Source organism: Halichoeres trimaculatus, unplaced genomic scaffold, assembly GCF_033239565.1.
Source record: "Halichoeres trimaculatus isolate MK-OKI-2021-1 unplaced genomic scaffold, fHalTri1.1 fHalTri1_scaffold_5, whole genome shotgun sequence".
Lineage (NCBI taxonomy): Eukaryota > Metazoa > Chordata > Actinopteri > Labriformes > Labridae > Halichoeres > Halichoeres trimaculatus.
The window spans coordinates 27,058,004-27,073,175 of NW_027437183.1; the positions used below are offsets into that span (position 1 = coordinate 27,058,004).

Below are 15,172 nucleotides of genomic sequence, written 5' to 3' on the forward strand. Positions count from 1 at the left end.
TACATTATTGCAACCAAAATGGCAAGATTTACGCATTAACTCTAAAAAAAATAAAAATAAAATAACATAGGTGAGAACTTACAAACACAGCAACCTTATAAACGCAAAGTTGCATGGCAGTACTTCATACATGCACAGAGACACAAACAGGCTCTGCAAGCTTAATAGATATGCAGCCGATCTCTGTAAGCATTATCTAAACCTCTGCTAAGTAGTAATCATTGCAGTATCTCATATTTCAGACAGATGTGAAAGTATCTCCCAAAATAGAAACTGAAAACTGAGCTAATTCATGTTGGATGACATCAATCTTAAAGCCATAACAATTAATTTCAAGTGACAATACTAAGAAATGCAAGTTTGAAAAATTGGAAAACCATCACAAACTGGAGCTTGTGAATAAACTCATCCTTTGAAGGACAAGAACTGGACAGTGTGGTTGAAACTCCTACTCTTCAATCACTCCTCTCACATTTCCTATAAAACACTTCATCAGATGTTGACAGATTACAGCAACAGATCATTGATTCACGTTGTTGCCTTTTTTAAAATTCTACACTTAAGTTCATATTAAACTTATGTGGTCTTCTTCAGACTTAGCTCGTGTTGGGGATAAAAAAATATGTACATAGATAAAATAACACTCTGAAGACAATTTATGGTCTCACCTTAACGTGAGACCAGAAACTGTAAGACCCTGTGACTGACCTGCTCATTGTAGGTCTTAATGTGACCAAACGCATCCCTTAAATCACAGCAGATGGTCTGCCCAGAACAAATAGCTACCTGTTGATTTAGCCAAACGTGCACAAAAGCCTTCAAGTGATAACGTGCATCTTTCTATATGGCAGCTGTATCCTACCTTCGGCAGTCTTCTTTATATTCGTGTGGGGTTGCTCCGTTACATAAAAAGATGAATTGACCAGCGTCCCTCCCTTTAACTTTTTCCTGACAGATTGCCTAAAAGCTATTTCAATACTTAGCGGGAAAACTTAAAAATACAAATGCAAACAGCATCAGGTAAGTATAACTCGGTGATAATTAGTGAAACGTTATACTCCGACGTCGGCGAATGTATACTCCAATCAGTCATTTTAGCCGACAACCGGTCGTTTTCAACATCCCTCGGTTGTTCCGAAAGTAATTGTTGTTATCTATCGATAAATGTGCCCGTTAATCGTCTCACGTTGTTATTGTAATCTTGCGGGTACTTCCGGGGTTAGGTAGCGTCCGTGACAACCACCCGGAAGTATCTGGGGGGAAAGCTTCCGCTTGAAGGAATAGTCCATTTGACAAACCAAGAAAAGGGGGACATGACCGACAGTGAAAGAACCAAATATCGCATTTTGTAACATTTCTTAGTTGTTTTATCTTGAACTTGTTTTTTTTTTATTTTAACACAATTATGTATTTTTATATGGTTTAATCAGTGCCGACACGCTTGAATCATTAAATAGTGAGAAACACCTCCCCTTCTTTGAACAGTTAGCCATAACATGAAAATGTCAACGCATGGCTGGAGGAGGGTAAACACAGCAGGAATCTAACATAACTTTTGCCTTTATTGATGTAATTGAGCAGAATTACACTTTAGATGTATCTACAGAGTTTAAACATTTCTATACAGTTTAAAAATTTGCTGCTCAGAGAGCTCTGATCACAAAATTTGGACTCCTCGTCAACGTCAAACTTTTGGCGCGTCTGTCTGCAGCTGGTAGGATACAGTCATTGGTGGTATGACAAAGGTACCGATTACAGATGATTCAGCTGAGTTCAGGATGGCAGTGCATTCAGCATGAATGCATTCAATACACTTTTAAGGTCTGCCGATAACACCAACACTGTAAATGGGCAAGTATGTAAAACTTTTTGAAATACCTTATAGTTTCCCCAGATGTAGATTCATGGTTTGTTTGTATCGGAGTAATTTAGCTTTAAAACTTAATGACAGTGGGCGGTACTTCTGCGTTGTGTACGATATATATGAAGTCATTCTAAGCTAGGCCTTCAAATGAGGATGTAGGATTGTTGTCCACTTTGCTTTAAGTTCATATTGTAAAGATTTAACATTTACTTTGTCTCCTCTTTCATTTTCTTATTTTATTAACTGCAAGGATGGCGAGCTGCACACATGTTTTCCAGATCTCTGGCATCAAAAACCGTGACAAGAAGAGAGCTTTGATTCAGGGAATCCAGCAGCTCGGTGGAAAATACATAGGTGGCTCAGTAAGTTTTCATCCTTGAAAACATTCTGAAAAAACAATTTGGTTTCAAACACAGTTATACATTACTTTTACAGATATGCCTGCAAAATTGTGATTTAGAGAGTTCTTCAAATCACTTGGTAGCCATTATTCTGAGTGATAACTTAAAGTTAGTCTCACTAGAAAGCAGGAAAGCTAGAAAACAACTTTAAGAACACACTTGTTGGTCTTTAAATATGAAAGAGTCAGCAGATGCATAATTGTTAGCTCAATAACAAAAAATGTTGAGTCACACTTAAGTTACCACAACATGTGTATTAAAAACTGCCTTTTCCAGCTTTTCTTCTCAAATTGCAACGCTGAGACTTTTAATCTAGTTCCTATGGCAGCCTTTACAGGCATTTCATGACAGCGCAGCTTTAAGTCACTTTACTGTAATTAACAAGGTAATGCATTGATTCACGGTAACCTGCCGCATTTTCAAATAATAATAATAATAATAATAATACATTATATTTGGAGTCGCCTTTCATGACACCCAAGGCCACCTTACAACAAAAGATAAAAACAACATTGTAAAACATCATTACAACAAATCATCAGAATAAAAGCAAGTTTGTATTTATTTTTCTATCTTTAACAAACTGCTCTTGGTGCAAGAGTGTGAAACCACTGGGTTCACGCGTTGTATGCTCCCTAATCTTTAAGGAAAAAAATTTGCTGATGGCTGACTGAAATTCCCCAAAATTTCTGCATGCCTGCCTGCTTTTTTTCTGCCTGCCTGTCTCTCTTCTTGGAAATACCTGTCGATGGAAATCTTTACCTCTTGTTAAGTAAAGTGTTGAGTACTTGATAATATAGTTTACATAACTGATGTCACAAGTGACATATGAAGATGGGAAAAAAATATTATTTCATTTATTTCATCCTAATCGTTTAGCCCAACTTACAATGTCATGTTTTATTTGTGGCATATAAGAAGCAGTTTTTTGTCCACAATAGTGTGTGTTACATTGTGTCAATGGACTGATCTAGTCATAATATCCTAGGTGTATCAGTGTGGCTGCACCCATCTCATTATTCCCATGGTTTTGTCCAGTGAGAAATTTATGGCCGCCTGTGCTGCAGGTACGTCATGATGATTACTACAATTAATTTGTTATATCTGATAACCCTCATTATATGATAATGGCCTGTCTGTTGTGAAAATTTGACACCACAAGGTTTCTCTCCACTATTTTTTGTCTCCTCCAGGAAAGTGGGCTGTGACACCAAACTATGTGCTTGACAGTGTCAAGAATGGCTCCTGGCTGGCTGAAGGACCCTATGAAATATCTATGTCCACAAGAACCTCATCTGCTTTCTACCCTGTCAGGCAGTGGAGGGAGAAGGTGGCCAGTGGAAGGCTTTCAGGGGCCTTCCAGGGCTGGAGGGTCCTCCTCATGGTCCAAGACCTCACTCGCTGGGCAATGTTCAAACGGTAAGTGTAACACAAGAAAACTATCACCCACCACAGCCATCCATACTTAAAGGAAAATGTTGAAAGTGTGATTCTAAATAATTCATACTCTGATCCTCAGGCTACTAAGAGCAGGGAGAGCCAAAGTTTACCACTGCCCTCCTCCTTCTCATGCTTCTGTCACTCATGTCATGGCTAAACCCATCACAGAGGACTTCAAATTCCATGATGCTCCTTGTTATCCAGTGAGCTACATTGTTCAGCACCTTTTTGGGGTAAGTTGGAGTCATTTAGGTGAAAGGTGTGGTTAAGGATTCACACAATGATAGTTCAGTGCCTAACTGTTCAGTCAGATAAAATCACTCTGGAACTTAAATGCGTTGCACATGTGAAAGGATAAAAACAATAAATCTTTCATTTGAGAAGTTGAACTTTCAAAATGTTTTTTGTTTTTATTAAGAATTAAGCTTTAGATCCATCTGATACAACAATTTTTGCAAATCAATTTTCTATCAATTACAAAACATTGTACTGTTCAGTTCTATGTTTTGTCTAGATTATTAGTGTGTACACCCCTTTAATTTTTGAAGCATTCAATCAATCAGTCAATATTTATTAATGTAGCCCAATATATATATAAGTCAACATCTTGTTTGGCTAACATTTAGACAGAAATGTTGATTGTTTTTTTTATCATCTTTTCAAAGTTTAAGTCTAGAAAGTTATTGCAATTTAAATCATTACTTTTTGGTTAGAATGTTGTGTCCCTCATCAGAAAGATCAGATTAAAAATTGGTATTGAGGTTGAATCAGGTGTTGAAATTTGCCAGACATTTCACACTCTTAATATTTCAACCTGGGAATTCCTTGACACCTCACCTTACCTTCAATGGAAAATCCAGTCTAATCTAGACTCTTCATCGTGGATTGACTGGATTAGGCCCAAAGAAGTTTATGCTGTCAGCACTTTGTAATTCAAAAGCCACCATTACCCCTGTTTGGTTCCTCTAACATCCATCTCTCTATGTTTGTAGAGCAATTACATGGATTTATGTGACATGAAGGATGATCAAGTTGAGAAGAGGAAGGCTGGATTTGGAGACGGTGACTTTTCTGAGCTGGAGATGGAGCTCAAAGATCATGTCATCAAGCAGGAAGTATGTGTTTGTGAGTTCATTTGTAAGAGCGTACAGTAAAATTATCAGCAAAGTTTTTTGGCTGCGTAATTCATGTTTATCATTCTTCTGGGGTTGTTCACTACAGGGCAGGCCGAGGCTTGGCTTCCTTGAATTTCTGGGTTACCATGACCCATACCGTCCACAGTCCCAGGTAGGTGCATGCACATTTACCACCCACTACCATACCCCTCATACATCTCTAAAATAACTATGTGTTTCATAAAGAAGATCAGGTCATTCAATTTCCTTTATGTCATACATTTCAATGGGAAGTGGCATTTAGAGCAAGGGCACATCATACTCAGGTCACCAATTTAACCAGCACTGTCAGCTGATCGGAGAGTTTTGATTGGCAGGCCTATTAACGATACTCTCCACTGTCCTGTCCACACCTTACCCAAGTGGATCTCCATCAGATTGCTATTATAAGCGCTCATGTATTTCCATTCTGTACTTTCTGAATCCATATGCTATTTGCCAGCAACAGACAGTCAGAAGTGACCCCCTGGAACTTATGGTGCCCATGCACTTCCTATTTCCATTACCCTTCTGCCCTCACGTTTTTCCCCCTCTTTCGCCCGTCCATCTCTTTGAGTGCAATGTTTTCCCTCCTCTCCCCGTACCTCTGAGGCTTCACCGTTGTTCTTTTCTTCCTCCAGGCTATAGAAACGGATTTCAGCAATGTTGGTAGTATGATAGAGTGTGGGCTCTTCATTGAAGCCTTGGACTCAATCAGGTCGGCTGTGTATCCTGGCGTGCTGCCACCAGCGGCTCACCTGGTCTCTCTCATAGACTACGCACAGCAGGTAGGACTAGATTTACCAGAGTGCGACACTTCACACCTGCTGGTGCATGAGCCTCAGAGTGTGCATTAGAGTATAACAAGCTTCACCACTTTTTTCTCCAGTTTTGTTGTCTACTGTACTTTCTCAACACGTTTGTCAGTTTGTTTGAGCTGTAATCCAAATAGCCAAACTTTTCCAAGAAGGTTGTTTCCTGTTTTTCATTCAATAGGGAGCTGCCACCTCTGTCTTTCTGAGAAATTTCCAGCAGGTCATGAACAACCTGCTCGTTACCAATCCGCCGTGGCTGGCTTCAAGCAAAGTTAAGAGATACTTCACGCAGGTGCTGCAGTGTCCACGGTGTAAGACAGGCACATGGACTTTTCTAGAGACAGCCATCAGGTAAACTTTTGGTCAGGAGCTTGGCCAGTCGAGTCCCAACAGTAGTTTTACACTTTGTTTGCACTTTATAAAAAAAAAAAAAAGCATGTCCCCAAGTACTCTTTTACATCAGAAGTGGTCACATGAACAAGCTTCTTCCACCATTACAGAAAGTTTTGTGGGATTGCAAAACCCTCTTGTTTATGTTTTTTCCATCTTTTCTTTATGCCTATTCCTCCAGTTACTGTCTGTCTCCTGAGGACACTTGTCACCCACTCCCTGGACCTGCGCTGCCAACACAGTTACATTTCTATAGTGACCTCATTGCATTTTTCCTCAAGCTCTTCAAAGGAGAACTCCACTCCATCACCACTGGGTAATAAAGAAATAAACATACTGCCAACTTTTTGATTGCAAGATCAAAAAGTTAGTCTTCAACTATATTTGCATGAGGGTGACATGATTTAGATAAAAAAAACATGTTCTTGTTCTTTCATTTCACCTTAAACTCAGATCATAGTTTTCTCTCTGTGTATCACCCAAGTATTTTTAAACATATATTGTCAGATTTAAAAAGAAATATTTATATTTAATGTGTCATCCACAATTCACTACAATCGGTTTGCACTAATCTAATTAAATCAAGCCACTATTATCTATTGATAACCTTTATGCTTTATTGCCTATTATCCCAAAAAAGTTGGTATACAGTGAAAAAGTTGATGAAAAACAGATTTGAGTGCCCTGCAAATAACTTAAACCCTTTATTTTGTTGATAATAGTCCAAAGACATATCAAATGTGAAAATAAAAAAGTATTGTTTATGAAAAAGTATATGTTCCTTTTACATGTCATGCTAGCAAAACAGTTTTAAAAATTGTGCTGAGCTTAACAAAGCATGTGGAGAAACATCACTCAGCTGGTCAGGTTAATTTACAACAAGTTATGGGTGTAAAAAGGCACTTGAGAGAGGCTGGGTCTCAGAAAATACAACTTGGAGATTTCATCATTTACAGAACATAAAACCCTCGAAAAGATGCAAAAAGAATGATAACTGATAATTTATGGCTGTGATCTATGGGCTATCTATGAGTGGCTGAAATCTCATATCAGGCAAGGAAGGGACAACACTTCACCTTCACAACTCCTGAAACTGGTGTGCTGGGCTACTGAACACTTACAGAGGCCATTCAAAAGAAGGAGTGATGCAACACAGTGGTAAATGGCTTAGCCCAGCTGTAATGTAACATGTCGCTGGCGTCAGATTTAAGATGCATGTGATGCGTTGTCTTTGCACTATTTTCAGTGAATTAAAGGCTTTACATGTTTTGCAAGAAAATCACAGTCTGTGTTTATAAGCATTACACACTGTGTCCTAACTTTTTTGTAACTGGGGTTGTGAAATTAATTCTGTAAATGCTGTATACCCACTCCGTTCACTCCTGTTTGTTCCTGTCTCTCAGGGATCTTGTTTTCACTGAAGGAACTGGACTCTCCCAGTCTTCTACTTCAGGATCTTTGCTGTATGGAACCTTCTGGACAGTTTGGGAGCGCACCACGCTGCTGTCTCGAGCTGTTAAGCAGCTCCTTCAACACTTGATTCAGGCTGCACATGAGGTAAGCACTGCAGAGCGTCTGCTCCTCTTGTATGATTGTGTTTCACTTGTACGTGTGATCTTACCTGAAAACAGAAAGTGTGCTGATGAGCTTTTTTATGGAATATGATCTTTATCTTCACTGAAGGACCACAGTGCAAGAGATAAGAAGCAGCAGCCACGCTTGCTGCACACCCTGCTCGAGCTCCTGTCTGTGCTGGTGGAGTTTTGGTGCCAACAGCACCTCAAGCTGAACCAGAACCTGGTGGAGAAGAGCCTGAAAGACCTCGCAGAGCACTTTGCAGTCATCAGCCAGGGTAAGGAACACAAAAAAAGTTATTAATAATTTGCAAAAGAAAAATAGGTTTAGGAGAATTTCATCACATGAGTCAGCTGGACAATCAGTATTAATTTGATTCATTTTCACAATGCTGCATCAGTACCACGAGGATTTGGAGTGGGTGAACAGTGAATAGAAATAGTTTGAGTCATCAGTTTAAAACTCTTCCTGCAGTCATTTGCGATGCTCCATCTTTTGACATTTTAAAAAGACAGCTTCTAACCTGACTCTTCAATAGGAACTACAATTTCCTAGTGACCTCTGAAGCCCAATGACTAAAGCATCCTGGTTGCTCTGGAGAAGGGTGACATACATAAATTGAAGCTATAATTAGTTCAGTAAAGTTATCTGAAGTGTTTTGTTTTGTGTTGTAGGTTTGTCTGTGGTGGATCTGGCAGAGCTGCTGAGCAGGACTCACTCCACCAGGCTGAAGCTGGTGATGGGTGATGCCATTTTTAGGAATCTTTGCAGCAGAAATGGATTCACAGTTGGAGACGATCCTCTCTCTCTCAAGAAAATGGTGTGTATATTTTAAGCTCTTGTTCTTCACACAGTTTCCCATTACATACCCGTGGGAAACCTTTTTGCTTTTATCAGCCCTGACTTCATTTTGCCCTTGACGGGGTTTGTCGTGATTTGAGGCACGCACCTCTGACTTCTTTGAGTCACAGCAGTTATTTGCTGCTTAGTTCAGTAAGAGATGAAGACATTGAAGGATATTGTGGGAAATAGCTTCATTGCACATTACTGACACGGGGGCAAACTGAAGTCATGGAAAGTGCAGTGCACATTTCAGAGACGCACTGATGTTTGTCAGATAAACCAGGTATAAAACTATCACTACTGAATTAAAAGTTTCTGATGAATGCACCAGCTCGCTTTTTTTCACTGTGTTTTGTGTTATTGTCAAGTCGGTATTAAGCACAGTTGACCTGCTGTTTTACAGTATAGTAGCATATCTGCACACAAGCTTCCGCGGGAAATGTGAGATCAAAGTTTAACTTTGTAGGTATGTGTTTTTCTGATTTCTGACAGATGACGTTCTACCTACGTGCTCTGGGCACTTTGGCACAGAGTCCTACTGAGGCTCAAATCAGGACACCCCCCTATCAAAGCTGCACAACCAAGAGGAGCAGCTGCAGGTCAGTGACACACACACACACACACACCTACTCCTGTCAGTCCACACCACTGTTTGTGTCTCTCCTCCAAACAGAACATGAAGAACATTCATTTTCTGGACTTCGAAAAATTGAAGTATGCAGTTTACTACAAGTGATCTGTTCTCAGCCGCTCCTGTTTCTAAACCTGTATGTCTGTTTTTAGGGTCAGAAAAACACATTCAAGCCTGCATCAAAGGTCCCATATTCTGCTCCTTTTCTGCAGTTTAATATGGATCATTGATGTCTTCATGAAATTGTAGTAACATGTTTTGGTCCAAAAAGCCAATAAATCAAGCACAGCAGCATTATTTCCAGGCTCTCATAGCCCCTCTGTTCAGAACGCTCTGATTTAGTGGGCGTGACCTTTATATGTAAATGAGCCACCGCTGATACCGCCCCGCTCTTCCACGTCACTGAGAGTGGGGCCACAAGCTCCAAGTGCATAATATTTAGAAAACAGCGAAGCTCGTTTACTGTAACATTACAGGCTAAAACAACAGGCTAACCACAGCTAAAGTTAGCATCCTGAAGCTAACACAGAGACAGGGGGGAAACTGAGGAAAAGCTCTTACATCTGCTCCACAGCACACAGCATTTAAAATACTCACATTTCCAGGGTCTGAGGTTTGTTGGTGGATGGTTGGTAATGCGCCTGGATTCGGGACCAGTCTATTTGCTAGTCCTCTGTTGTACTGTCCAAAGTTGAAAAAGCAGTCAGCCATGAAGTGACTAGCACACACATGCACAGTTTTACTGAGTGTAGCTGGCTTGATAAATGAACTCTAGCTACTTTGTCTTGTCTTCTTCCGAGATGGGAAGCTTGTGCACGGAACTAGGTGGCTGTTTACAGCCAAAAACAAAGCAGTAATGGCTCTTAAACTTTGGCATTCTTCTCCCTGCTGCTGGGGAGATTTCTCTCCAGCAACGGGGAGAGGAGCGGGCAGGGAGAGGGCTCTGGGGGGGTATCAGCTCTTGTGGACCAATCAGGTCAGACTTGCTCCTGATTGGTTAAAAAAGGGAATAGCTGACGTCAGCAAATCCCCCAAATCCAAACAGCTCGTTTTAGGTCAGGATTTTACATTCACAAGCACTACTAAGTACAGGTTTTGTCATTAAATATCACATTTTGTGGGCTGGGAGAAAAGCCAAAGACCCACAAATTTCACTAAAAGACTTAATAAAGTGATTTTTGCGTAATATGGGACCTTAGAAACCTTCCTAATTCTGCTTTCTTTTTTAGATTCCCAAAAGTTGCTGTTACTAAGTCAGGGGTTTTACTCAAGAGTTCAGACATTTCAGGAGAGTTTGTTTAACAGAAACCCAATTGATGTTCAGACATTATTGAGGCTGTGTAATGCCACATTATGTAATAACTACCCAATATGTAATAATGTAATAACTTTTGACTTCATTTTGTAATAATGCTGCACCTCGTATAATCTGCCGCATTTTGTAATAAAATTCTTGAACACAATTTGTAATAAACTTTTCTGCATTATGTAATAAGTTCTTATTACATACAGGAACCCGCATTTTGTAAAAAGTGATGCAATATGTGAAAACATATTACATAATGCAGGAAAGTTTATTACACATTGCGTTCAAGAATTTTTTTTACAAAGATTATTACAAAATGCAGCGTTATTATATGATGAAGTGAAAAATTATTACATAATTACGTATTTGGGCACTATTACATATTGTGGCGTTACAGGCTGTATAATAAAACCTGCCACTTTCTGCCATCATGTAATCTTACCTGCATTAGTCTTTATGTTATTTACTTCTGTTGGCTCCTATGAGTGTCCGCATAACACCACTATGTGATGTGGCCTCAGTTATAAATTTTTGTGCCCGGATTTAAGGAAAGCATGTGGCAAAACATGAGAAAATGTACAGACAGATGAGAATTGTATGTAAAAAAGAACAAAAGAACACCTGGAGAGAGGGTGAGTGTGTGTGTGTGTGTGTGTCTATTTGAGGGTGGGGGGTGGAGGTGAGGAGCAGGGATGCATGAATGAATGGACTGAGGGGAAAGAAGGAGGGAGGCAAATGGAGGTCAGACGGAGCATGAGGAGTTGGCATGTGATGGGTCATGCCCAGGTCTGATCCTATCAGTGTGTGCTGGCAGACAGGAGGGGTGCAAGGAGAGGTTAGACCCCCCTAACACACACACACACACGCAGAGCACTGACTCTGATTTGGAGAGGATAGGCAGACAAGGATATCCCATCAGGCCTTTGTGTCTTCCCTCATGACCACCAGCTCTCAGCCTTCACCCCTCCTTCTCCACCTCTCTTGATCTGCCCTTGCATACTAAATCCCTCTTTGATTTCAATCACGCACTCACTGAGTTTACTCCGTATCAGACATCTGCTACTCCACCAGCAGGTAGTTGGCCTGCAGAAGGGCAGGAGTCACCCGGGAGCAGGTTCATATGAAGGCTACTGGTTCATGCTCTGACCAGATCCCACTCTTCCCTCCCTTCCTTCCTCCACCACTGCTCTCTTTCTACTTTCTGCTTCTCCATGCTGTTTAAGGGTTCAGCTTAATTTGACATAGATGCGAGAGAAGCTGAATAAGGCAAGGAGCACAATCTGTGTGGATGAGATAAAGAAATGCCAAAGGGCGTGTAAAATCATTTGACCCTGAAAGAAAGAGTAGCAGCAGGATGACAAAGCTGGTGAGAAATTGAAGACAGAAAGCAGAGGGGAATCTTGTTTCTTCATGTTTCATGGTTGGGTTCACGATATTGTGCACAATTTCAGTAATGTTGACACTGTTAATCAATTACTGCCTGTTGAGGTATTTTGTCTGGCACACTCATCAAGTCATCTTGATGCACATTCAGTTCACTGTCTAGCTTGTCGATGCAGCTATGACTCAGCAAAACCCTTTTTATATGTTATGTAAAGATCAACTTAGTTAATTGTTGTCAGCAGTTCAAAAGCAGGTTCTTGTCTGTTTTAGTGCACCATGTGGACACAGCTGTATGTCTCGCATCTCTGCAAATTTCGTCCTATAAATGTGCGTGGTGTTTTTTGAGTCCTGCTGTCTTATTAAAATAAAACAAATCACATATTGTGAATCTTAGGCTTTAAAATTTCAGTAACAATGACCATTTCACTGTTCTTGGTTAGCAAGACTGCTATCAATTGATCCCCAGTATAGATGTGTCACCTTTAGTTTCAGTCTGTTTCATAACCAGCTAAACACTTCTCATTAAAGCATTAAATTTATATTTATTATTTTAGGTTTTTTTATTCCCCCTCAAAAAAGACACAAAAAACTTCAATTTAAACAGGAGTGTTTAGATTTGATATCCACTGTGCATAAATGCAAATTGTCAAGGAGTTTCAGTTTGATCAGGCTTAAAGAGTATTGGTTTTAATTTGTTTCACCTTTTTTTCATCTGGCCTTCCAAGCTGCCAGGACAACTCAAAGACTAAATCCTGGGATCTCTTTTGGCCACGCTGCCAACGCTGTCCGTAAAAGCAGGGAGCAGCCAAATGACCCCTTTATCTTTCATTTCTGGCTGCTCAGAAAGCATCAGGCTGTTTTACTGTGATGTAAAGCTGCTGTAGTCATACATGAGAGATTGCCAGTGTTCCTTTGCACAAACAGCCAGGCTGGCATCAGGGCACGCATCCAGGCCATACCAAGCTGACAGGCCGGCTGATTGACCGACTGTTTAGATGAACGTTTGACTTGCCGGCTGGCTGCATGGCAGTGAGCTCTGTTAGCAGAAGGGAAGCTGTAATTAAATTGAGGTTTCCTCCCTTCTGGTTTAATCAAGCGCTGTGCATTGCTTATCTTTTCAAACCATTTGACTATGTTATTACTCTGGCTCCATCTCTTCTTACCAGACCAGTTCACAGTCAGTGTCAGCTGGATTTAAACACACTTTGAGAGGTTTTGAAATGTTCAATCAACAAAAAAATCATGTAAAATTAATTTTGATGCCTCAAAATGGCCTTAAAACACAGCCAAGATTTTTAGATTTTAAGTTGATGCTACTTTAGCCAGTGAAAGGGAGGGGAAAAAAGACGTTTCTGCTCAAAATGCATAAGACTCTAACACACAGCAGGATGAGCAGAGAGACAGTGTAGTGTTATGTCCTCTGGAGGCACCAAAGGTGACAGAAAAAAGAAATCTCTTAACAAATGCTTTGAGAAAAGACTCTGACCAGACCAACATGACATTAAATGTGACTCTTTTGGTGGAATTGAAGCAAAATTTAATGCATAGCCTGCATTGAACATACACTTCCTCATTAGTTCTTTTACTGCAAACAAGTTACTTAAGATTTGGCCTCCAAGGACAGACTTTGCCCCAGGCCCAGAGTGACAGCATGCTGGCTTCCTAAAGAAGACTGTGAGGGATCCAGAGACCACAGTTTGAACAAGCCAAGTACAGTCAACCTCCACAGGACAGGGGGCACCTGGGTGAAGAGGCACGCCCTTATCCAACACACTCTCAAAAACACACACTCTCATATAGACACACAGAGCTCGTCTCATCTCTTTGCAGCCTTGTCCCTGCTAATAACAAGCAACGTGACAGGACGTGTGTTTCCTCCTCACTGCTGGGAGCTCCTTCCTGGCTTCTGAACAAGCCAATTACCAGGGAACAAGCCTCTTCCCTGTTATACGGATGGCACTCCGCTTCCATGTGGCACACGCGCACATGCACACACGTATACACTGCAGACACCTGTCAGGCTCCATGCAGGGAGATCTCCCGTACCCACTCACAGGACTAGTGACAGCCCACAGCTATTAGCACGCCACTACTTTGAAGAGGCTTCACTTTCTTTTACTAGTTATTCCTCCTAATGTGCTTGCTCACATCGAATTCTCCGTCTGTGCGTTTGAGGTGTTAAGTGGGAGGAAAAGTGCTTTGGAGACAGGAATGCAGGGTTGGGTGTGTGAAGTGTGTGTGTGGCCGACACAGTAGGGGTTTGACAGATATTGTCAGATTTTGTATAGAATGATACAGAGCCATGAGGGATTTATTTGCTAATAGCACTTTTTACAGAGCAGCGATGCCCGTTTCGCTCTCTGTGGCACCAGGTCTCCTCTCCCTCTGCAGAGTAATCAGTGTTTCACAGCTGTTTGTCTGAATCAGGAGTAATCGCTTATTCAATTAGGTCTAAGACATACATGTATGTTATCTTAATGTTTCTCTTCACGCAGCACTGAGAGCTCTTTGGTGAAGGACACAAACCTGGAAAAAGAGAACATCCCAAGAGGTTTGAACAGAGTCAACGCAGCAGGTAAGAGACACACACTTTCAAACGCACACGCCTACAAATATAGCCGCACTTTTGCAAGGAGTGGACTTTTAATGGACTGATGAACCGCACTAGGTCATCAGTAAAAAGGTACATGATAGCTCTGTCATCACTTTGAGTTTAATGAAGAGCACATAATGTATGGAGAGAGTGATTGATCTGCATCAGGCCGTGCTTCCATCTCGTCAGCTCCGCTGCGTTATGCACCCTGTCGTGTACGTTCTAGACCAACGGATCACCACCCCTGTCTTACGCCTCCTTTTCTGCTACTTCTGTCTGCATCGGCGTACGTCTTACTCGCCTTTCAAAAAGATCAAGTGGTACATTGAGAAATAATGTCTTCCTCACACAAAACAGTACTACGTATTAGTACGCACAGTGTCCCTCAGATCTCCATTTTAAGGATATTAAATGCAGCAATTAAGGCCGTGCTGCAGATATACAGCGGCTGCACTGGTGGAACTTCCTGCAATTAGAGGCATGGCACTCTGTGTGAACTCTCGAAGGTGTCAGAGCTCATATCTCCCCCCTCCACCTGATCAGAAAGGCCCTGTGCTGGTGCGAAGGAGGGGTGGAGGGTAAAGGAGAGGGAGAATGGGGGGCGAAGGGGAGTCGGGGAGGGAGGGCTGAGGCAGAAGACTCAAGGCTGTTGGCATGTGTTGTTTTTCCACTACGTGATCTCTATACCGATGCGGTCGGCATTAATTTTTGATGAACCATCGGCACAGCATCCTCCCCTCTCGCCCTCTCATCCCACTGCTCCTCACCCTCTTCTTT

The 15,172-nt window shown here is 41.2% G+C and overlaps 2 protein-coding genes across 6 annotated transcripts in view; one reads left to right on the plus strand and one right to left on the minus strand.

The window, feature by feature from the left end:
• Window positions 1-1,226, minus strand: part of kiaa0825 (KIAA0825 ortholog) — a 132,840-nt gene extending 131,614 nt beyond the window's left edge. For both annotated transcript variants that reach the window (XM_074670733.1, XM_074670734.1), the window contains exon 1: window positions 863-1,226. The gene's annotated coding sequence lies outside the window, so the exon portion shown is untranslated. The remainder of the gene's footprint in view (window positions 1-862) is intronic.
• A 73-nt stretch (window positions 1,227-1,299) lies between these two features.
• Window positions 1,300-15,172, plus strand: part of slf1 (SMC5-SMC6 complex localization factor 1) — a 39,428-nt gene continuing 25,555 nt past the window's right edge. The window contains exons 1-15 of one of the 4 annotated variants that reach the window (XM_074670743.1): window positions 1,300-1,855; window positions 2,115-2,226; window positions 3,254-3,332; window positions 3,459-3,684; window positions 3,785-3,938; window positions 4,698-4,820; window positions 4,927-4,992; window positions 5,501-5,647; window positions 5,856-6,025; window positions 6,246-6,380; window positions 7,468-7,621; window positions 7,748-7,916; window positions 8,314-8,459; window positions 8,975-9,081; window positions 14,298-14,377. In XM_074670743.1, the coding sequence (XP_074526844.1) occupies window positions 1,848-1,855; window positions 2,115-2,226; window positions 3,254-3,332; window positions 3,459-3,684; window positions 3,785-3,938; window positions 4,698-4,820; window positions 4,927-4,992; window positions 5,501-5,647; window positions 5,856-6,025; window positions 6,246-6,380; window positions 7,468-7,621; window positions 7,748-7,916; window positions 8,314-8,459; window positions 8,975-9,081; window positions 14,298-14,377 (1,876 nt within the window). In that variant the 5' untranslated portion in view covers window positions 1,300-1,847. The remainder of the gene's footprint in view (window positions 1,856-2,114; window positions 2,227-3,253; window positions 3,333-3,458; window positions 3,685-3,784; window positions 3,939-4,697; window positions 4,821-4,926; window positions 4,993-5,500; window positions 5,648-5,855; window positions 6,026-6,245; window positions 6,381-7,467; window positions 7,622-7,747; window positions 7,917-8,313; window positions 8,460-8,974; window positions 9,082-14,297; window positions 14,378-15,172) is intronic. The other 3 variants (XM_074670744.1, XM_074670742.1, XM_074670745.1) reach the window with 3 other exon arrangements.